Below are 23,677 nucleotides of genomic sequence, written 5' to 3'. Positions count from 1 at the left end.
AATCATTTAAGGGCTGGATTAATCAGCGCACAATGTAAAAGTTAATAACCGTAACTATTCTATAAACTGGACTTGTGACAATTTATCAGTGTAACATTTTTCACCTTCTACTAGAACTACAGCTGGAAAGTTACAGTATTAGGTAAAATCAATTTATTTTAAAAATTACTATAAGAAAGTCTGGTTTTTTTCCAGTTAATATAATCATCAAATAATACACAAAAATATTTTGTTGGATACGGTTTTGCGGAATTACTTCGCAGAAGTCAGGTTTACGAATGAAAAAATGTATTTTTTAAATAACTTAAGTATTGGCTGCATACTATAATTTTTGTAATCAATCCCGCAAAGGTCAGTTAATCATTAAAAGAACTCTGCCAAACGGCAGTATAGCTTTTTCTGATTTTGGGATGCGCGTGCGCATGTCTCAATCCGTTTGGAATTAAATTCGTACGGGATTATCTAGAAACCAAGCCGGATACAGCTGTGTAGGTGACTTAACATTTCCGCATGCGCCATCCCTAACCATCCTAACCTAACCTCACTAATCATACCAACCTAACCATCGCATATCTTAATCCGCTTGGAAAATCCATAGTGGTTCATCTAGAAAACTTCCGAATGATCCCTGAAAATTGCATAACAATCCGACCAATGTTTTCAGAGATAGAGCTGTTTGTTTGCCTCACAATAATGACCCAATTATGAGGGCATTTATTTAATAAACTAACACTTGTCACATAAAGTATAACTTGTACAGTATACAAATATAATCAACATTTATTTTAATTAAAAATCAAGTATAAAAAATTCGCGTAGATGGTGAAAAAAATACTAATATTTGTTATGATGTTGAAAACTAGCAACGCGGTTTGCCCAAAGATATATGGCCTCCCAAAAATACACAAATCAGGCATACACCTTAGGCCCATAGTGTCCTCCATTAATAGCCCAGGAACAGAGCTGTCCAAATATGTGGGCAACATATTAAACAAGTTCGATGTAGACAAACATTATAACATCCTCAATGCATTTGTAAAAGACCTCACCATTGAGGATGATGAATTGCTTGTATCCTTAGACGTGAAATCATTGTTTACAAGTATACCTCTAAGGATGATAAGTTACATCTTAATGAGGAGACAAAAAGAGTTAGATGTCCTTACCAACATCCCTTTTCACAAGATACTGGAGGTCTTACAAATCACTACATTTAATGGATACTTCAAGTATGAAGATCAAATATATATACAAAAATAAGGTGTGGCCATGGGAGGGACTCTTTCACCGGTGCTTGCGGATGTTGTAATGAATGAGTTATTGGATTGGATTGGACTTAATTTTGGATTTCACATCAAATTTCTTAAAAAATATGTTGATGATTTGTTCCTGATTATAAAAAAGAGTGAGCTGGTGGACATTTTGAAGGCGTTCAATTCTTTCCATTCGTCACTACAATTTACACAGGAAACTGAGGTAGATGGGAAACTTCCTTTTCTTGACTTAGTTGTCATTAGAGATAATGGTAAGTTAATAACTAACTGGTATTTAAAGCCAACCAGCTCGGCCACGCTACATTTCTTATCCATCCATTCTTTCCAAATGAAAGTTAACATAGTTTTTAACCTCATTGGTTCTGAAATTGAGCGATGATCGGTTCCACAGTGAGAACAAGAAAAAAGTGCGCTCTATGTTAATAGATAATGGTTACCCAAGATCATTAATAAATAGATTAATGGAAAACAGGACAAGAGCAACAAGGAATGAGAATATACCTGTCGAGCAAAAACTTTATCAACCAGTTACATATGTAGCTGGAACATCAAGTAAGTTAAAAAAACTGTTGAAAAAAAACATACATAATGCAAAAATTGTTTACAAATTTAAGAATAAAGTGGGTAAGAATTTTTACACAAAACTTAAAAGTAAAGAACTTCTTTTACAAAAATCTAATGTAGTGTATCGCATCAAATGTGCACAATGTCCCACTGTGTATTACGGCCGAACGAAACAATATTTATCGGAACGTGTGCGGCAACATAAGTATGATTGCCGTGATGAAGAAAGGCCGAGAACAGCACTATCCAAACATACACATGCTACTAAACATAATTTTGACTTCGATGGAGTCAAAATTGTGGCTTCAGAACAAAATACAGGTCGTAGACTTTTGAGAGAAATGATATTTATTCATCAGGATAACATGGCGTGTAATTTAAAAACATTTTTGTATAATTTGAGTGTGATATACAGTGGGATTCTAGAAAAAGACAGTTCTCCCCCAAAGATCGTAACAATACTTGCATACATATTTATTGATTATAACAGGCTGTGATAACATAGAATTACCAATGTACTAGAAATTAAGATCTTGTGGAATTAAAATTTGGAATTAGAAATTAAAAATTGTGGAAAATGATTGTTATCAGTAGGTGATAGTGTGGGGAACCTCCCACCTGATAACGTGATAAACACAATTTTCTAGTCAAACGCCTGTGATATTTATGTACCTAAAGAATACTAATCGTTAAGTATTGTTAGTTTTAAAAAAATGCATATATATGTAAGAGGCTATTAAGAAGAGGTTTTTATTTATTTATTTATTACATATGTATATAGTTTGTATATATACATATCGTGAAATGTGTAATGTGTTTAAATTATGACTTTGTTTCTGTAAGTACAATTATTGTAATTTACAACTATTTAAATGATTATGTCCCTATGTCTTTGTAGATCCCCTGAAGAAGGCAATAAAACTTGTCGAAAGCTTGGGCGTTGATATAAAAACATTGTATGTTTGAAGACCACAACCCGAATCCCAATCAACATCGTAAAATATTAATATGTTACAACTAAAATTATTATCTTAGTAACGAAAATAATGTGAATAAATCCAAAATTATTACTAATCAACATAAGAAAATATAACAAAATGAAGTGAACAGTAAATTTGCAACGCTGTTAAATTACATAATGATTTAATTTTAAATAAAACAAAGTTGCAAAATGAAATAATTATTTTTGATAAGTTAAAATGTTTCAAAAGGGATTTTGGTTAGAAATTATTTAAAAGATACTAATATTTCTGGTGAAATTAAGATATTTCTTGATTGTAACCATTCTTGTCCTTTTGTGTAATATTACGTCGCATCTGTTAAGTCTGGAGCAGTCAATAATGATATATTAAATGTTCCCATGTTTGATCAGTTAGTTGGTAGCATATAATCAATAATTTGAAATCTGTTCAAGTAATATCCAGTTCTTCCATATCCTGTTGCTATTTGAGTTAGCTTGCAGTCCAATATTAAATTGTCAAGCTTCTTTTCATAATGTATTGTCGAAAAGTATTTTTTTGTCTCTCTTCCTTCAGTGCTAGTATACCATTCCTCTTACCATTTCTTCTCAGTCATCTCTTTCAATTTCTTCTTCAAATAAGATCTTGGTGCAGCCCAACTGCTTCTTTGCCAATCCGTCTGGCATTTCGTTACCAACGATCCCTACTTGCGTTTTATTCCACTCAATTCTTACTTTCCAGCGTCTCGAAATCTGATGGCTGATTTGCTCAGGTATAGGCCAACGGATGTCCATGTTTTTGATCGTCTCGATTGATATTCTGCTATACGTCTTAATTATTACATCATGCTCTGATGAAATAGGTTTCTGTTGGAGCCATATTATTGTCTGAAGGATCGCAAAGAGTTCAGCCTGATTGTTACTGCAGCATAAACCTAATTTAAAATTTATGTATTCAGTACTATAAGTAGTGATACTTGATAAACTACAATAACCTCCAATGACACTAAACTGTCTGGTTTATTAATACTTGTGCCATTATCACTTTCACTATCATCACCAGCACTTCATAGGAGATCTCGCGGCCATTGTATCTTCAATCGTCGAGGAGGGTTCGTAAAAATTTGTCGGGATGCCACGTTTCTGATGTGTTGATTTACGAGAAAGATGTGTGAAATTTGCGGTAACGGGAACGGATTTCATTTCGAATGAAAGGAATATCTAAGTTTGTATGTTTAGTTACAAAAATAATGTAATGTGCGATACATAAAATAGGGCATTTAATATTTTTTCGTGGGTTTGGGCAGTTTGAATGGCGCAAATATAATATTTGGCTGAACCTCACATTTCCAGTCCATAAGTCCATATCGACTTAACTACGGCTAACTCACGTACGTTTGTCAGGAAGTCGTGCAAGAGCCCTGTGTGTCATAACTTCTTCACATTTCAGTCGTGTGTGAGAATTCGCACGTCATACGTTTGTCAATATACAGTCCGAGGTACCGCACCTTGTCTACTGTTCGGAGAAGAATATTATTTAAGTAGACTGGAGGGGAGATCTTTTTTTCGGATAGTGTATGTAATGTGGGCGGATTTGTCTGTGGTAAATTTTTTTTTTCACACCAAGACTTTAGCAGTGTGAGATTTTGTTGGAGGTGTCGAGTGGAAATGACAGGATCGTAGTTCTAGAGACAACTGCTGTATCGTTTGCAAATGTGAATGTGGTGGTTTGGGGATGTAATCGAATCTTTACCAGGTGTAGTCAGGCAATTAATTCACATTTTTACAAAAAAAGTTTCAATGCGACATGTTTAACATGTCATGCTTTTCTTAACAAATTTCAATACATTCTTCTGTATAAAAACTAATTTATGTCTAAATTAGCTTACTGACATACCTCGTTCTTTCATAGCTTTCAACCTTGAGGCGAAGAGTATCGGAGCGTTCCAAATCAGCGATGACAACCAGACGACGGTGATCATTTTGTAAGCGTGAAACTGGGTCTGCCAACGCCTCGACTTAAGAGGTCTGCAGATCGCAAAATAACGCTCCAGCGATATCGCTACCAGGGTCCAAACCGCCACTGATACTGAAACAGCTAAAAAAGAATTAATTGATTTAACACATTCCATTTTTTGTAAAACAGGAAAAAATAAGTAGTAGTAAATAAGTTATATTACAAGTTGGTGGAATTTTTTGATTGTCAGTGTATATTATATTTAAACATTTTATAAAACCATAATTTACTCATCAAACGCTTCTCAAAGATAATCGTTTAAGTATTAACCCTAATGATTTTAAACAGTGCCTAAAACTTATTTAGAGCCACTTTACTCTTCCTTAGCCTTGTTAAATGTCATGAATAATTATCTTTCTTCTTTAAACCCTGTAATAAATTGCCCCTCAACTTCATTCTATCTGTTCAGCTTAACGATTAAACAAATTAAATCTCCTTCGGTGATTTTAGTTTCTTCTATCTGCTTAGGAAAGACATTACTTAAATACGCTATTAACAACTAAAAGCCTTGAGAGATTAATTTTATCCAAGATGAAACAGCTTAATGCTAATGAGAACTTTGTATTCTACTTTCAGAAAAGTAAGTTTGCGATAAAAGTAAGACTTTTTCCTCCGGAATCCTGACCGTCTGAATCGGTTAAATAAGGAAACTTTATGCCACAGAAACCAGCTATTTCGTTTTATGTCCCGTAACGCGCAATGCGAGTCAACTTACTGCCACTTTTCAAGATTGCAGAATAGCGTTTTTCTTTTAGCCGAATCACGAACACACGCTCAGGCGTTTTCAGCCTGGATTTAAAATGAAATTTTAATTGAAGGATGTACAGTTTTTAAAAGGGCAAATCAACTGGTATTGTCGTGTATGAAATTAACTGTTTATAAGATACGATTCGTGTACAAAGAATATAGTGACAAATAACTTTGTATGTCCAGAAAGACGCCAGTTCGGCTTTGATAATGGCGTCTGGAATGCGGGGAAGCATGGGTAGTCAAGTGTAACTACGATAGACTAATGAAGAATACTGTGGGGTATTTTATTTCATTGGCGGAGAAAGAATTCTTTTTCTAGACTCTTACAGATTATAGGCAAAATACTCATAGATAAGGTCTGTATGATCTAGGAAGGTGAGTTGGTGCGTTATACGATAATATTCGGTTTTCTTATGAGAATAATATTCAGGAATAATTAGGCCAGAACTAAAATTAGTCTATTTTCTAGATTATAGTACTAGTTAATACCTACTTTACTTCTTTGGGAGAAAATCATTGAGGAATTAATTAAGGTTTTTTAGTTGAGATAAAAAAGTCAATGACACGAGCGGGATTCGAACCCACGATCTTCGGCTAGATACGCCGCTGCTTTACCACTTGAGCTATCGTGACCTCGATCCACTCAGACACTAACAAATTTAGCAGCGGCGTATCTAGCCGAAGATCGTGGGTTCGAATCCCGCTCGTGTCATTGACTTTTTTATCTCAACCAAAAAACCTTAATTAATTGTGATATATATTGGTCAAGCGGACCACGAAATTAGTGAAATTATTGAGGAAGAAGGAAAAACTTGTTGGTGTAGTGGATTGGGAGTAAATAGTAAGGTAAATAGCCTAGAAATAGCAGTTTCAAAAGTAAGCTAATTAAATATAATTTAAATGTAAATTTTAAAGTTAATTTAAAATATAATTGTAAAGGAGATTTTGGTAAAAATCCCCTAGCCATCCCTAGGCGAGGAAATGCCACGAAAATATCGAATACAAAAATATTATGTCTTCTACTTTGGATTAATTAATAAAACCCTACATCGTAATTTGCGCACAAAAAAAGAAAAAGTTCCTAAAGTTCCAAGGAAATATATCATATTAAAAGAGTAACTTGGCAAAATTAAAAAAAAATTGAATTAAGACAAAAACATGAAAAATATAACAAAATATTCTGTCTGTTTTACAGGTTATTATGGAAATAATACGGCACAAAATCATCCTGATAATATACATTGACACTTGAATCATAATCCTCCATGTTCTAGTTCTTTGGAAATAAAATGTTATGTTATGCATTGAAAACAACTGACCAATATTTAAAGAATATCGATGATATTTTTTTTTCTTTGTTTCTTTCAATCTTTTCTAGCGATATAAACCGTGTAATTTCAGCTCGAAAAGTTTGAAATGGATCTATTTTTCGTCCGATTCACCGATGTTTTCAAAACCGGATCATTTATACCTCTCCATAACTGTAACATGGAAATATTTCTCTCAAAGGTCGACGAATCGATTTTTCCCTTTGGTAAAAGTTTTCCAAATTACATCTGTCGAAATGATCGCAGGAGATTAGTCGAATATATAATATTGTTCTGTTTTTTCTTCTGTAAACACTGGACTTTGAAATCGTGTAACCCTCAACAGATTATAAAAATACTATAGCCTGAATTAACATACACGAACAAATATCTTTTATTGCAAAAACTCTATTTTTTAAATATTCCACTTCACATAACTTAAATTTGATATCTTCCAATGGAACTTACTCTCGATTCCCTTTTTGTAGAATCAGTTACGTCATCGGGAGAGTCTGTGACATGAACTCTTTTTTCGTTTGCTTTATAGGGATCTCGATTATAGAGTGGCCCTCTGCCATTTATTGTTTGATTCTAATCAGCTGCCTTAGGTAAATTACACCCCCTGGATGGAGGTACCTTTTGCCCTATGTAATTTTTTCAATTCGTACGCTTCACCTAGACCGTAGTTCCCTGTGTAGAGATGAACTCATCAGTGGGCTAAACTATGAACCGACCCTCTTGTAAAATTTTGGAGTTATATTTATGTTAAAAAACTAAATCTTTAATGTTAGTACAATTTTATTTTGATTCCTTACTATTTGTTTTATTTTACTTTTTGGCTTTACTTGCATGTTCCTCAATTTTTTATTCTTCGTTCACTTTTTTTGTATTGTTTTGTTCTTTTGTTGCTTTATTTATCTTTACATGCACCTCTGGCAGACGGTATTTTCCTTGCCTTACTGTGCTTACTGTGCAATTATTTTATTTTATATTATTGTATTATAACAAATATAGTAGCTAGTAGTAGTATTAGTCATTGAGCAGCTATATGATGCCATAATGTTTTAAATTTGGCGAAAAAAAGAGGGAAAATTTAAATACTCTAATAGGCAAAGTTAACAAACCACTCAATTTATTTAGTTTAAAATTAAACCTGTCTACATTAGCTACAGGCAATTAGCAGCTATCGTAGACAAAATAAACAGTAAATAATGCTTTGCTTACTTTCTTTATTTACTTTTGTACTGATTAGTCCCATTTGCACAAAAAGTATCATTAAGCCCTACCCCTAAGATCACTTTCAGTTAAACTTTCTCCATCATTGATTTCATTTGTTTTCATTGATAATATTAAACATTTTTCAATGGCTCCAGTCAGGTATTTGAGTATGACAGGTCTGGGTTATTATTATTAAGGATCTTATTATAAGGGGGTTATTATTATTATAAGATTATTAGAGGAAGAATACAACCAGCGCGAATTCGCCAGGAGACCGATTGTAAATCACTGTATAATAGAAGGGGTTCTTCGGCTTTTCAGAAAAACAGGGCTTCAAACTTGAAGGCTGGCACTGGGTCATCCTATTCCTACGTCCGAAGGAGAGATAGATTCATCCGTCAACAGGATCTACGAAACCGCAGTATTTCGGGAAATAATGTAAGGAATTTGATCAGACAATTCCGAAAGGTTTCGATTTCCTCCGAGGTAAGAAGAAGACTCAGTGAAAATAATCTCAGGGGCCGGCACCCAGCTCGTTGACCGTTCATATGGAGACGCTCAGGAGAAAGGTACGCCCCATGTCATATGGTTCCTCAGGTGGCATTACTTGGTGAGCCGATGTTCTGGGAGTGGCATTTCCTTGCACGGACTGATTGATTGTTGTGTGAGGACGATCTCTAACTTCACAGAGGTACTTACCAATAAAACATAATCGAAATCAATGTAGGCATGTAGTGCGATTTGCCTTCATCGGTGAGAAATTCTTCCAAATACAAAATAATGCCAGTCCCCATAGTGCCCGTATTGTGGATGACTACCCGATTGAGGTTGGAATTGAATGCTTGGCGTGTCCAGCTGGATTCCAGATTTGAACACAATCGAACACATTTGGAACCAACATAAGCGACGAACCCAGGTCCTAACACCCTAGAAGAATTGGAAACTCCTGTTCTTAATGAATGAGAAAAAAATTCCTCAGAATTTTACCAGAAATCTTTTCAAAGGTGTGCAAAGGCGTTTAACGGACTTAATTCGTGATGGAAATACTTGGTTTTCATGTTCAAACAAAAGTTTTAAAAAAAATATTTTTGTTTTTAAATTTTTACTTACTTAAAGTTTTTTTTTAGAATTAGAAAATAAGCATTTTCTTTTTAAGTGTCTTATTTTTACAACCCTTTGTTTACGAACCTATTTTTGGGGCAAAATATGATTAAGTACATTAAAGTACATTACAATTTAAGAGTAATACGTTAGTTTTGTCCATCAGTGTATTAGTCGGTTCACATGAAGTTGGTGTCTCGAGGGACGAAGTAGCGATAACCATGTCATCTTCCGGATGTTGTGGATTCGAGTCCCGTTCGTGACTAATTTTTCGTCTCTGCCGTATCTACATCTTATTAAAACCTAATTTAGATACCTCACAAATAATTATTAAGCATTATTATTATTATGAATGACGATTCTAATAAATAATATTTAAGTTTTGCGAATTTGCTGCGCTTGTCAGAACTTTATAGAATCGTAGGGGAAAAATTCTAACCTTCTTAGAAAAAACCCAGACTGGATAACATTTCTGTTGGTGTTAAATGTTTAATGTACAATCTCCAATCTTGTTGGATTTATTGATTCAATTTATATGCATGGATAGTTGTGAATTGCTTGATTTTGCTTTCTCAGTTACCTTCTCTCGCCAATATTTTTTCAAAGACGTCCTCCACTTCTTTTGTTTCAACTGTATTCAAATAATTTCCAGACGTATTTTTTCTGCTAAGGTAAACGATGAATTTGTTTTGTTATGTCGAGTTACGGATAATTAAACGAAAAAAGCCGTTGAACGAGATCCGGCTGAATTAAAGGAATCAGGAAAGTCCTTGTTATACAAAACCAGATACTAGGTTGTTCTTGTTAGTACAATCGCCAGTCAAAGGTTTTCCACGGAGCTTGGATGATCTCCCCTTTACAAAAACCAACATAAAAAATAATGAAATAAATGACAATATTCGTACAAAAAGCTGTTTATAATAACGTGGTTAAATCAGTAAATCAAACAAAATTTTGAATACTGAATACAGATACTCATGATGATTCAATTAATTATTCTAAGGTTCGTAAAGACAACTTTAAGTAGTTTATATAAGCCTATTGAAATCTTAAAAACAGTTTTAGTTTTAATTTTACATTTTGATCAAGATAGGTGGATAAGTGATAAGTTATTAAACGAAATTTGCAAGCATTTTTAAAATTTAAATTTAGAAGAAAGTTCACAAAAATTTCATTCTGAATTATGCAATGATCCTTACTCACAAATAATCTGGATCTTGGTGTAGTCTGAATGTAAAACAAATTCAATTCTTATTTGCCAACCTTTTGACCTATTTTAAATGCAAGCTTATATTGATTACAAATTATGAACACTTACTAATAATTCAACAATAGATATACTATAAAGATCTTACACAACTATCTTAAAGATGTCCACAAAATGTTATTAAGTTTTTAATAAATGGTTTCAAATTTTTTTGAACATATTCAGTCCCAACATTGCCAAAGATCGAACACTATCGCAACTTGATCCCGGAGGGCTTCTTTTTGTTATCGAAAACCGCCCCTTTTTAAAAGTAATGAGACCTTCATAAATTGAACTTAAGCCCATAGAATCTGCCTCGATGTTCCACTTATTACTCTCCATTTTAGTAGAGTCTTTCTTAGGATTATTAACTGGAAATTATGAGTATAAGTCGTTTAAGTATCCATGGAATTTTTATGATTAATCGCCGTTTTTCCATGAGCAGGCTGTTACGTACGAATTGATGGAATGCAACTCAGCAGATTCGACAACGTAAACATCAACGTTAAAGTAACAATTTGCAAAAGAGCAAATCGTATATTGGACATATTGGGGCTAGAGACGGTATAAATCCGGATCAGGTTGAACATTAACGGTATACAATTTATCAGGATTGTGCTGGATAATAAAATGGTCGAAACATGTAAACAGAGAAGAAAAAAGTTAAATTTAAAATATTTATTGCTTATTTTATTATGTATAGTACATGTGCAATTGTTAAAGTGCGGATTTTCTTTCTTGATACATATATTTGTATTATCGTCATTATTTTTAAAAAAATCAATTTTCGAAAACGTACTGGGGTAATAACAATAAATTTATGTCGCTTTGGTAATAGAACTTTTTCTCACCTTCATGCTGGATTGGGCTTAATGACGTTCAGGGAGGAGCAATCGTGGAAATTTAGTTAGTAATCGTTATTATTAACAGAGTTATGTCGAGCTTTCGGTTTACAGCCCGGAAAATGGCCCTTAATAATCATAAACGTCTCTTTCAGAAGATTAATGCAAGCCCTTCTATCTCTGGGGAAATTTACCAAATGTTATGAACGTGGTAATTCGATGCTGTATCCCAGGCAATTTGAGAGATGGGACGGATGAGGCACGTTTTCGAACGGGAGATGTTCTTCTTGAATAAATTCAGATAAGAGATCACTTACGATATCGTGGACAACAAATGTGTGATTGTTGCTCGGATGTAGGTTTTTTACGTGTTCATGCTCGGTCCTTCAGCCGCCTTCCACGGCACCACCAAACCAAGTCTTAAAGAGAAATGGCCCTTTTATGGAATTGTTTTCAACATTTATGGATCAAAGCGCAAACGAAATTATATTTAAAAAAATTAATGACTTAATTTTTCTTGAGTAAATTACTTGTTGTAAACCTCAGCGTTGTCAAGTCCCTCGGGCGATGTTGCGAAATGACAAAGGCTATATCAACAATAATGCGCTGTTGAAAATGTTTTAAAACTTTTTTATACATTTAAAAAAACTACGTTTTTACATTAAATAAATATAAAATTCTTTATGTAATGTATTGGTTGAGATAAGAAAGTCAGAGTCACGAGCGAGATTTGAACCCACGACCTTCGGCTAAATACGCCGTTGCTGTACCACTTGAGCTATCGTGACCTCGATGCACTCGGACACTAACTTCCCATCCTAACCCCACCTTTTGAATTTTCCCTCCTTTTTGCTATTTTTCAAATGTCGTGTAATCCGACTAGATTCTCGGCGACAAATGAAATGGCCACGTGAAGATATACTTGATTTAACTTATTGAAATTCATTGGATTTCGTTGTCCTATTGTTCAAATAACATCTTTCAATTAATTAATTTTTATGTAAGGTATTGGTTGAGATAAAAAAGTTGAAAAGTGGCAAAAAGGAGGGAAAAGATTTGGTTGAGATGGGAAGTTGGTGTCCGAGTGGATCGAAGTCGCGATAGCTTAAGTGGTAGAGCAGCGGAGTTCGAAACCCGCTCATGACAAGGACTTTTTTATCTCAACCAATACCTTACAGAAAGATTAATTAATTAAAAGATGTTATTTGGTCAATAGAACCACAAAATCCAATGAGTTTTAATAAATAAGTAAAATTAAGTTAAATTTAAAAATGTGTTATAAAATAAATGATTGACAATAAATGTGTGTTGTTTAGTGACCGTTAGTCAATGATTATTCGGCGATCGTGAGATGCGGTCTGGTGTGACATAGGTTTTAGAAAAACATTTATCGCGCCAACGTTTCGATCTTTATTGAGATCATCTTCAGGGCCTGGGATTTATAAACATTGTTTAAATTTAACAAATACATGTAGGATGTGGATAAAATGAATTTATACAATGATTAACAAATCAATTGCATAAATTGTTCGGCATCTTACATTGGTCTTACATCCCATCTGGATAAGAGAGTAAAGCAAAATATCTATGATTGCAAAAACCCAAACTAAATCCTACAGCACTGGCTAGCCACCATTTTGAACACCAACACAATTTCGACTTCAACAATCCAAAAATATTACACACAGAACAAAACAAACATAAACGGAACTTTTTAGAAATGGTTTGCATCAACAGAGATAAACATAGCATCAATTACAGAATAGACACATGTAAACGCAGTCGCAGCTATGCTAAAATCATTAATCAAATTCAATATCGATAACATACATATATCATATCACATCACACAAAATATATAACACAATGATTATTTAGAAATCCTGAGATTCGTTCTGGTGTGATGTAGGTTTCAGAAAAACATTTTCTTCATCGTGCTAATGTTTCGATCTTTATTGCGATCATCTTCAGGGCTCAAAGTGTTTGTTTTCTGTGTAATTGTGCCATTCTTGCATGTCGTGTTGAGAGTGCCCAATGAGGCTATATGCTAACTCATATATGGCCATAGGCTCATATATGCTAACCTTGTAAATTATTAGTTATAGTAGGCATATAGTCCTGATAATGTGGATTATTCGTTGACAACTGGACAAATGCATTATCCAAGATTCTTAACATAAAATTATCAAACTTACTGCTTATATTAATTTATTACATCGGAATTCAATAAATAACGAACCAATCTAAAAATTAATGATGCATTTGTATCGTTCATAAAAAATCATATTATATTGGTTTTGTGTGAAATTGTTGTGAGTTAAATTTAAAATGAACGAGATCAAACATAAATCGTCCATTCTACAACAGATATAAAACCCCCGGATATCTTATACTGTACAACCAATACTTCTTCCCATTTAACGTATATTTACCATGACATAACAGCAAGACTACCCATAAATTAAAATCAACCATAACACTACAAATTTGACATAATTTCACACGGGTGAGTTATCTCTATATGAAATATAAAGGATTTTTTTTATTTTGTTTTGCCACTTGTCAAAAAATTCTCAAAGGAGAGTTGGATTATTAGTTAGGGGTGGATATTAACACCCCCACTCATGCGGATGAACAAGCGGGGAATGAATAAGGATGATGACTTTGTGACAAGCATCCGTTTTGTGAAAGCTGTTTGATCAGGAAACAGCATTGGAGCCAAGTATAGACTGAAGTACACGACAATTGTCGAGGTGGATAAAACCAGGACTATACCTCTAACAAATCGGATTAACTTCCTTTGCTCCTGTGAAAGTCTGATCCATCCTAATTCTTGGGAGATATCTTATATTTTCCAGCCCTGTGGGAGGACATTTTCAAAAGCCCGTTAAGTGAGAACAGATTGAACGAACGATCTTCCAAATGAACCAATTTAAACGTTTTTATGGTACATTTGATAGCAAAATCAGTAGAACATTCTACTTGAAGTTAAATATAATTAATTTACTTACTTGCTTTTACAGGCTACCTTAATTTTTGCTTAAATGAAAGCCATGCCTCAAATTAATTCGGAAAATTACCGAATTATTAATCGTGAGAACGAGAAATAAGTATATAATATAGTGAATTTAGAAATTAGAAAAAAGCATATAATACAAACTATTTAGGGGCGTCTATGGCCGCAACGAGTAAGGCTTTGACACGACACTCATCACTGTAATCCTTTTTTAAAAAGATAGTTCCTACTCACAGTAAGTTGTTTTGCAACGATCCGGATTTCGAGCCTTTTAGCTCATCATCAGGTTGAAGCATTCGGTATCAACAATTCTTTAGAACTGATAAAAGAATTAAATAACATCAATGTACCCAACAACTGTGTTTTAGTATCATTTGACGTTACTAATTTATTCACAAATATCCCCGTTGAAGAATGTACTAAACTCATAAATGAAAAACTTGTCGTGAATTCTATTAACGAATTTGTAAAAAATGATATAATAGACCTCTTAAATATATGCCTACTATCTAATTATTGTAAATTCAATAATAAATTTTACGAAATGAAAGAGTTACTAATGGGGTCTCCATTATCCCCACTTTGTGCTGAAATATTCATGGATAATTTCGAAAAAAATCTTTTCAAATCAAAGAACAAATTAATTAAATCCGTTCATTTCTGGGAACGCTATGTAGACGATATTTTATGCATATGGTCGGGACATTAGAGGCTCTGAAATAATTCCTCCAACTAATTAATTCTCTACACCGTAATATAAATTTTACATTGGAAATTGGCAAAGATGGTTGTTTGAACTTTTTAGACCTAAAACTGTCCATAATAAACAGCCTAATAGAAATAGACGTATATAGAAAACCCACAACTACAGACACTATGATACCAGCGGATTCTTCCCACCCATGGTCCCAAAAGGCTGCTGGTTTTATTTGGCTCATAGACCGTATGTTAAAACTTCCGCTAACACCTGATAACTATAAAAAAAAACTAATAAAACCTTAGCAAAAAACAATGGGTATCAAGAAATATTTATTGATAGGTTGCTAGTTAAAAGAATAAAAAAATTAACTTTAAACGAATCAATAGGACTCAGCCACCCCGCCACAAATGAATCATTAGGTTTCCGTTGTTTGCCATACATCGGTGAATTATCAGAAAAAGTAAAATTTTTAAACAAGAAGGTTTTAGAATAGCTGTTAGAAGTACGGGTTCACGTAAAAACATCCTCTCAAACCCTAAAGACAAAGTAGACAACTTGGCAAAAAGCGGGGTTTACCAACTCAATTGTAATAATTGTGGTATTAAATATATAGGACGCAGAGGTAGAGAAATAAAAACGAGAGTAAAAGAACACTTGCCTAAATCGAACAAACTTTCGGAATTTAAGGACCATCTAAAAGAAGCAAAACATAATTTTAATTCAAATCTAAATACAAGAGTGTTACATACTTTCAACAAAGGAAAATAATTAGATTGGTTTGAGAAATTTGAAATTAAAAAATGTAAAAATGAACATGGTGATAAATGCATTAATAAAGTAACAGATTTTGATCTACCTCCCATTTTAAATATGTACATAAATAATATCAAACATCCAATTAATTAAACTAATTATTTTAATTGTTATTATTTTTATAGTAATTTAATAATATTAAGTATTTACTAGTATAATATTTATTTGTGTTATAATTCCGCGTTTCGCAAGTTCAAATTGAGCGCCATTAAAAGGACAGCTGCTAATTAGAACGTCGCGTTGGCGGAGGTATCAGCGGGTTCACTTTGGCAATCCATGTCGAGAGACGTGGTTGTGGAAGTCCTTCAACCTGATGATGAGCTAAAAGGCTAGAAATCCGGATCGTTGCAAAAAAACTACTGTGAGTAGGAACTATCTTCGTAAAAAGGATTGAACACCACACTCACTCCATCATTTATCATTTCTACCTCATCACTGAAAGGTAAAGGTCCCAGATTCGAACCTAGCGGTCTTGAATTCAAATCCAATTTACTTAAAAAAAATTTCGTGGGTTCAAATCCACGAGTGACACTAATTTTTAAACCAAAAATTCGTATATAATTTATAAACCTAATAAAAAAATCAAGTAGACGGGATGTGCACGGGGTCTTGTGGTAGTAATTAAGGGGGGATCATATTGTTAATTATATTTATTTAGAAATCGTGAGATGCGCTCTGGTGTGATGTAGGTTTCAGAAAAACATTTTCTTTATCGTGCTATAGTTTCAATCTTTATTGAGATCATCTTCAGGGCCTGAGATTTACAAACATTGTTTACATATAAAAATTACATTTTGGATGTGGAAAAGTGAATTTATACAATGCAAAATATATTTTTTATATATTCAATCAAAGTATTTCTACTCACTCAAAGTGTGCAAAATATATTTTGCATTGTATAAATTCACTTTTCCACATCCAAAATGTAATTGTTATATGTAAACAATGTTTGTAAATCCCAGGTTCTGAAGATGATCCCAATAAAGATCGAAACGTTGGCACGATAAAGAAAATGTTTTTCTGAAACCTACATCACGCCAGACCGCATCTCACGATTTCTAAATAAATATCGACTAACGGTCACTAATCTCCACACATTGTTAATATTAGTTTTTTTTAAGATCAACAAAAAATAATTATATAAAACATGCTATCGTAAATTTAAGTAGTTATATACTTGAAAACTCGATTATTTTCTGCCGCTTTCTGTGCACTGATAAGCTCTACTCGCAATCTCTACCCCTCTCTCTTCCTTCTTTGGATATATCCTCATTCCTCCACTCCCGGTGGATGTGGACTCTCTACATATAACGAACCGACCGGGGCGGATAGGCGAGAGTTGGGTGGTGATGAGGCCCTGGATAGGGCCGTCTGTGGTGGTTCCTCTGGGTCACCAAAATTCTTATAAACATGTGGAGGACCCGGGATGAAATTGCAATATCGCACTTGCACTATATGGACTGAAACTGTACGCTAGAATACTGCAGGACAAACAAGATTTTGGAAGGATATTCGAATGACCTTTGGCTTAAACAATGGACCCAACAAAATCGCTTCGGAGAGGAGTGATTTAGCCGACCTCACCTGTTTTGAGCGTTGGGACCGAGATCGATATGCTGGCCCTGAGGCACACGTCTAATATAATTGTAACCATTCGAGCTATATTTCCCTTTCATCAGGAGTTAGAAATTATAACTAACTAGGTCTATTACCCGGCATTGTCCGTGGGGATAACAAAGAGTTTTATTTTAGAAATTATTAATTCAGGTTAATGTTGTGATCAATTTTAGATTATTACAATGCTCTTGAATACACGTTTTGGGTGTCTTCAATTGGCATATATACAAACAAATTCCAATTCTGGGAACAGAAAGAATTGTAAAAAAACACAAATTTTTAAATTAAAAATTTCAAATTTGTCAAAGCACAATAACCGTATATTCTAAGTGATTAAGCACCACAAATATTGTATAATCAAAATTAAATTAGGCATGCAGACTTCAATATTGAACAAGACCTCTCTCCCATCTACCTTAATCATTTATCCTAATGATGTATTTCATGTCATGAGCCTCTACTCCCAAAGAATGTTCTTGGTTTTCATCCACTCACTGTAAAAATCCTTCGATATCTATAACTAAAAAGTACTTTAAAACGGTACTTTTTCATACTTACATTTACAGTTCTGTTTTTAGAGCCACGTACTTTTCTTCCCAATCGACATTTATCCCCATGATGATACCAATGCCTAAAAAAAATGTCATTTTTCATTTCAACATCTTACCGGGTAATTGATTGCATTTCATGGGCGAAATCTTATAAAAATTCACGCTTCAGCCCATTATACCAATTCTTCGTTTTTGCAAACTTATACTTGACCACCATCCATGGTGTCATACCTCTTTTGCTCTACCAGATCCCTTTTGCCGTTTTTGCGAAATAAAAGAAGAAACGGCAAGGCACTACCTCGCAGAGTGTGATAGGTATGCTAGGTCCAGATTTGAAATCTTTGAAGGAGCGGACAGTACCATATCTCTCCCCAAGATAAAATGGTCCAAAATCTTGGGGTTTGTGAACAGGTCAAAGAGATTTATACAGGACACGTGAGCCGACCAAGTTCGGGACCTTCTAGGGATGGGGTACAAGTCTAACCAGGCATTTAACCCTTCGGGTCTTGGTCGCCCACCCTGTTTAATATATAATACCTCTTTTCAAGGTATGCTGTTGTTGGATAATCCTAGATGGGAAGAAAGCCTTCATTCGGGTATAACACTCGAGGCTGCTCTGAAAACTTAAGAAAATCGTCCATTTGACCTACTTACTACCTGATCGTAAAATCTCACTTAACCTTCATTGTCAATCGGTCAGTCCATCGCAAACTCACCGCTATATTTTCCTGTTATAAACATAGCCTCATATCAACCAGAAAACTGTAATCCGGCATGGTCTCATCCATCTTTGAGCAGTGTTTCAAGCAGTTGATAAGTAAAATAAGTGCACAAAATCTCAACATATCACTTTCACCCTTTGAATATTAACGTCTGTTTCCCTGTATTACAATAGTATCTCTCTTCCACCACCTTTATTCGGCCACCACGTTGACACATAGAACATGACACATTGACTTACTTAGACCCACAAACGCGATTGAAAATATAAGAACTCAAGAGACGCTTCAGATTTATTAAAAATTGTTAAATACGGCATTGAACTTTGGGTTCAACCAAACGTTTATACCTCCAATGTATTGCCCTTACAATCCGATCCTCCGAACCATTATCCATGTAATTTCAATGTATCCACTCTTACTATATGACACCGATCTTAATATTCAATATATCTTTGCAGTGAACCAAAAACAGCCTCAAATAATTGAACAAATGATTATTTTGTCCGGATGAAGCATCATTCTAGATAACCATCGCGGACGATTGAAACAACGGGATCTGCTGATCGACAGTGTGGGTGATTAACGCTAACACCTAAGATTGAGCCAATGAATAGTTCCGGTTTATAATTTTTTTTTTATAAAAATAATTTTTTTATTTACTTACAAACTGTCAACAAATTTACTTAAACGCATAAATAAGCGCTTAAAGCAAAATATAAAAAAATACATAGCATAATTTTTTCTATTATTATTTCCAGTAGTATAAATTACAAAAATGACTTTGTTTTTGAAATTTGTTATTTGCGAAAGTAAAAATATTGTTCTCATTTAAACAATTTTGAAAGAAGTATGTTTATATGATTATTTGGTGATCGTGAAATGCGGTCTGGTGTGACGTAGGCTTTAGAAAAGCATTTTCTTTATCGTGCCAACGTTTTGATCTTTATTGAGATCATCTTCAGGGCCTGAGATTTATAAAGATTGATTAAATTTTACAACTACTTGTAGGATGTGAAAAATATGAATTAATACAATGCTAGAAATTTTAGATTCAATCATAGTATTAATACACACACAAAGTGTTTGTTTTCTGAGTAGATTCTTCTTCCATTCTTTCCCATTGTCGGCTCCTTCTACCTCAAAGAGGCCGACTTCTCATATAAAAAATGCCAACTTCCTTTCCCACCCCTTCAAAATCCAACGTATATAAACATAAAACATCAATATCTTACTGGCCCTCTCAACACGACACACATGAATCTACACACATTTACACAAAAAACAAACACTGAGTGAAACTAAAATTTTCTAGCATTGTATAAATTCATTTTTTTCCAATTCCTACATGTATTTGTAAAATCTAACCAATCTTTGTAAACCCCAGGCCCTGAAGATGATCTCAATAAAGATCGAAACTTTGGCACGATAAAGAAAATTATTTTTCTAAAACCTACTTCACACAAACCGCATCTCGCCATCTCCAAATAATCATTAACTAATGGTCACTAAACACTACACATTTCTACACAAGAAGAACGAGGAACAGGGCACTCTCAACACGACACACAATAATGACACATGTACACAAAAAACAAACATTTTGAGCCCTGAAGATGATCTCAATAAAGATCGAAACGTTGGCACGATAAAGAAAACGTTTTTCTAAAACCGACGTCATACCAGACCGCATCTCACGATCTCCAAATAATCGTTAACTAACGGTCACTAAACACAACACAAATGTTTAAATGTGTAGTTCAAAGAACATATAAACAATCTTCTCTTTAAACTCTCCAACCTGGGACATATATTTAAATAATTTTTTCTTTAAATGACATTTAATTAAGGTTTTTAGTTGAGATGAAAAAAAGTTAATGGCACGAGAGGGATTCGAACCCACGACCTTCGGCTAGATACGCCGCTGCTCTACCACCTTAGCTATCGTGACCTCGATCCACTCGGAAAAATGGCAAAAGGAGGGAAAACTCATAGGGTGGGTTGAGATGGGGAGTTGATGTCCGAGTGGATCGAGGTCACGATAGCTCAGGTGGTAGAGCAGCGGCGTATCTAGCCGAAGGTCGTGGGTCGAATCCCTCTCGTACCATTAACTTTTTTCATCTCAACTAAAAACCTTAATTAATTGTCATTTAAAGAAAAAATTATTTAAATATATGTCCCAGGTTGGAGAGTGTAAAGAGAAGATTGTTTATATGTTCTTTGAACTACACCATTTAAACATTTGTGTTGTGTTTAGTGACCGTTAGTTAACGATTATTTGGAGATCGTGAGATGCGGTCTGGTATGACGTCGGTTTTAGAAAAACGTTTGTTTTTTTTCATCTCAACTAAAAACCTTAATTAATTGTCATTTAAAGAAAAAATTATTTAAATATATGTCCCAGGTATGAGAGTTTAAAGAGAAGATTGTTAGCCGAAGGTCGTGGGTTCGAATCCCTCTCGTACCATTAACTTTTTTCATCTCAACTAAAAGCCTTAATTAATTGTCATGTATTAATTGGTCAAGCGGACAACGAAAGTAGTGAATTTTCCTTTAAACTTTAGTTCTTGACAAACAATAAATAAACTTTTTTTCTAAACCTTAAATTGTTTTTTTGCGCCGCCAAATAATTATCTTTGGATTCAACAATAAGTTCACAAAGAAGAAATTTTCTTTTTGTAAAAATTATGTGTCTCGAAATTGATGCGGTGTTTTATGTCCATTTCGCGTTGAGGCGCATAAATATTCTGACAGGAAAAAGTCAGAAAGGTATGGCGGAAAATTTCCCAATGCCTTTTATTTCATTTTTTTTCCTCCGGTGTCTTTTCCCCCTTTTACACCAGACGCACTCGTTAAAAATTGCCTAATGGAAAAAGTAGCGAAAAAAGGGACCTAATGGAACCTCTACAATCTTGCTAAAAGTGAACTTACCTTGGCAGTAAGGTATAAGCTTGCACATGAAAGACCCGAACACGAAATTCCTCAACAGCTGTCCAATCAGCGTGAAGGGCATGCAGAAAACACCCAGCAGAATATCCGCAACTGCCTGAAAAAAAAGCATCGTTATTTATATGTTCGTGAAATTGTATTATTAAAACAACGCAGTATTTTTTTGTTAAACAATTAAAATACTATTACTATTAAATTTATTGAATTCGCTCGCATTTTTTATACTAATTCAATTTAACAACTGTTAGCAACTTCGAACCCACGACTGCTAGCGTGGGAAATACGATTCAGACACCCTAACCACTCGGCCACCACGGTCTCCTGTATTAATTACTAATTTTTATAATAAAAATATCCGTAAAATATCTTCATATCACTTTTCAAAATGGGAAAATCATTACGATCTTTGTATAAGAACCCCTAGGATGTGTCATCTGCTCTTCCTTGCTTGACCACTCGGAAAGATTACAGAATTTAAGACTTATTGTACCTATTTTTCTTGAGTAACTTTCGAATGCCACAACATGAATAGAAACTTGTTGCAATGAAATATGGGATGCATTAATAAAACCGAGAAATTTTTTTCTATTTAATGACACCCAAAAGGCAATGGTCGAGTTTTTCACTCCGGCCAACTATTCTAAGTTAAACCGTTAGTTCTTGACAAGTAATATCGATTAATTAAGTCGTTAAACACTGTTCATCGATAGAACATTTCATGTAGAGTGCAAGCATATCACGGCCGCTCACAAATCGATGTTAGCTTAGGTTTGACCACAGCCATGTTCGCAGACGGCCATTACACTAGCGCTCAACACAGTATACATACTCGGTGGCGAATTAAGTGTTAGAGACATAAAAGAGTGAAACGAGAAAAAGATGAATCCCCAAAATTCATCAGTGATAATTTCACGATAAAAATTTAAAAAATGATCCACTCTGAATAAACAATGAAATGATTTTACATTGCCAGATATCTGGGAGCATGAGAACAAAGTGGCACCAGAAAATTTCCGAGATCTTCCGAGATCTCAATAAAATATGGAGTGCAACAGGGTTCCATATTGGCCTGTCACCTAAGAAATACTTTCGGTTGTCACAAGGAGGCGGCGTCGGGAGGCAGGGTTATGAACTTTTGGAATGGATATAAAGATTTATTTTGTTATTTCTTATTTTTTATTTTTGGAAGATTTTTTTGTATAAAAAAAATCCTTCGTTAGTGGTCTGAGACAGGCACTTTTTCATTTTCAATATGAATTAATGATTTCGTAGAGAGCGCCGGGTGTACACATTTTTATCTATTTGTGGACTGCTGGGAGAACTTCAGATGAGTAATGGCTGAAAATTAAGCACAAAATGGATGAAGTCGTTGCTTGGGTTTCGGAGAAGAGTCATAATATAAAGAAAACAGTAGCTCTCATTTTTTAGCGATTCCTTTGTTTTGTCGTCGGCTGATATCATTGCAGATAACGACTCTTTATTGAACCCAGTCCCACAATTTTTGTGCGCTATCCTTGACAGCAAGTTAACGTGGGAAGTACATATTACAATCTAAACTCGACCGACATTTCCTATAAATATTCTTAGGGAATCCAATGTAATCCGAGTGTTTTTACGAGTTGTTTCCAGCTTATCCTCAATTAAAGGCCGATTTTTAAGGAAGTAGATCATACTTAAATTTGTTCCAATTTAACAAAGAATTATTCGTGTTATGTTCTGTGTTGGCTCTCGTGACTTATGTAGAGAGCATTCTAAAAAATGAAGCGTGAAAAGTACTTTACTTGGTGCCTCTTCGTGCACTTCCATTGTGGTTATCGACAGCAAAAGCATTCCGCATCACAAACGGTCGTAGTAAGAAAACGTAAGAATTGTTGTTTCCCTGTGAAGGTTTTTGAAAAGGTTCCTAGAACAAAAGTTATAGAGCGAGAAATTTGGGAAAACATGAGGTTAAAAATTTATACTTTCTTGATAATCAGGAGAGAGTGATCGGTTTTTCCAATAGCATGTAAAAAAACATCGTTTTTGCCCAAAAATC

General features: G+C 34.3%; 1 protein-coding gene across 1 annotated transcript in view; it reads right to left on the bottom strand.

Annotated features, from left to right (window-relative positions):
• Positions 1-23,448, bottom strand: part of LOC106670928 (cholecystokinin receptor-like) — a 140,658-nt gene extending 117,210 nt beyond the window's left edge. The window contains exons 1-3 of the mRNA XM_024227643.1: positions 23,419-23,448; positions 21,625-21,739; positions 4,694-4,894 (exon numbers count right to left, since the gene is read on the bottom strand). Of these exons, the coding sequence (XP_024083411.1) occupies positions 4,694-4,894; positions 21,625-21,739; positions 23,419-23,448 (346 nt within the window). The remainder of the gene's footprint in view (positions 1-4,693; positions 4,895-21,624; positions 21,740-23,418) is intronic.
• Positions 23,449-23,677: the final 229 nt, after the last annotated feature.

Source organism: Cimex lectularius, unplaced genomic scaffold, assembly GCF_000648675.2.
Source record: "Cimex lectularius strain Harlan isolate CLEC.00 unplaced genomic scaffold, Clec_2.1 scaffold38, whole genome shotgun sequence".
NCBI classification, from domain to species: domain Eukaryota; kingdom Metazoa; phylum Arthropoda; class Insecta; order Hemiptera; family Cimicidae; genus Cimex; species Cimex lectularius.
Note: the sequence above shows the minus strand (reverse complement) of the source record. Positions and strands in the feature narration are given on the sequence as shown.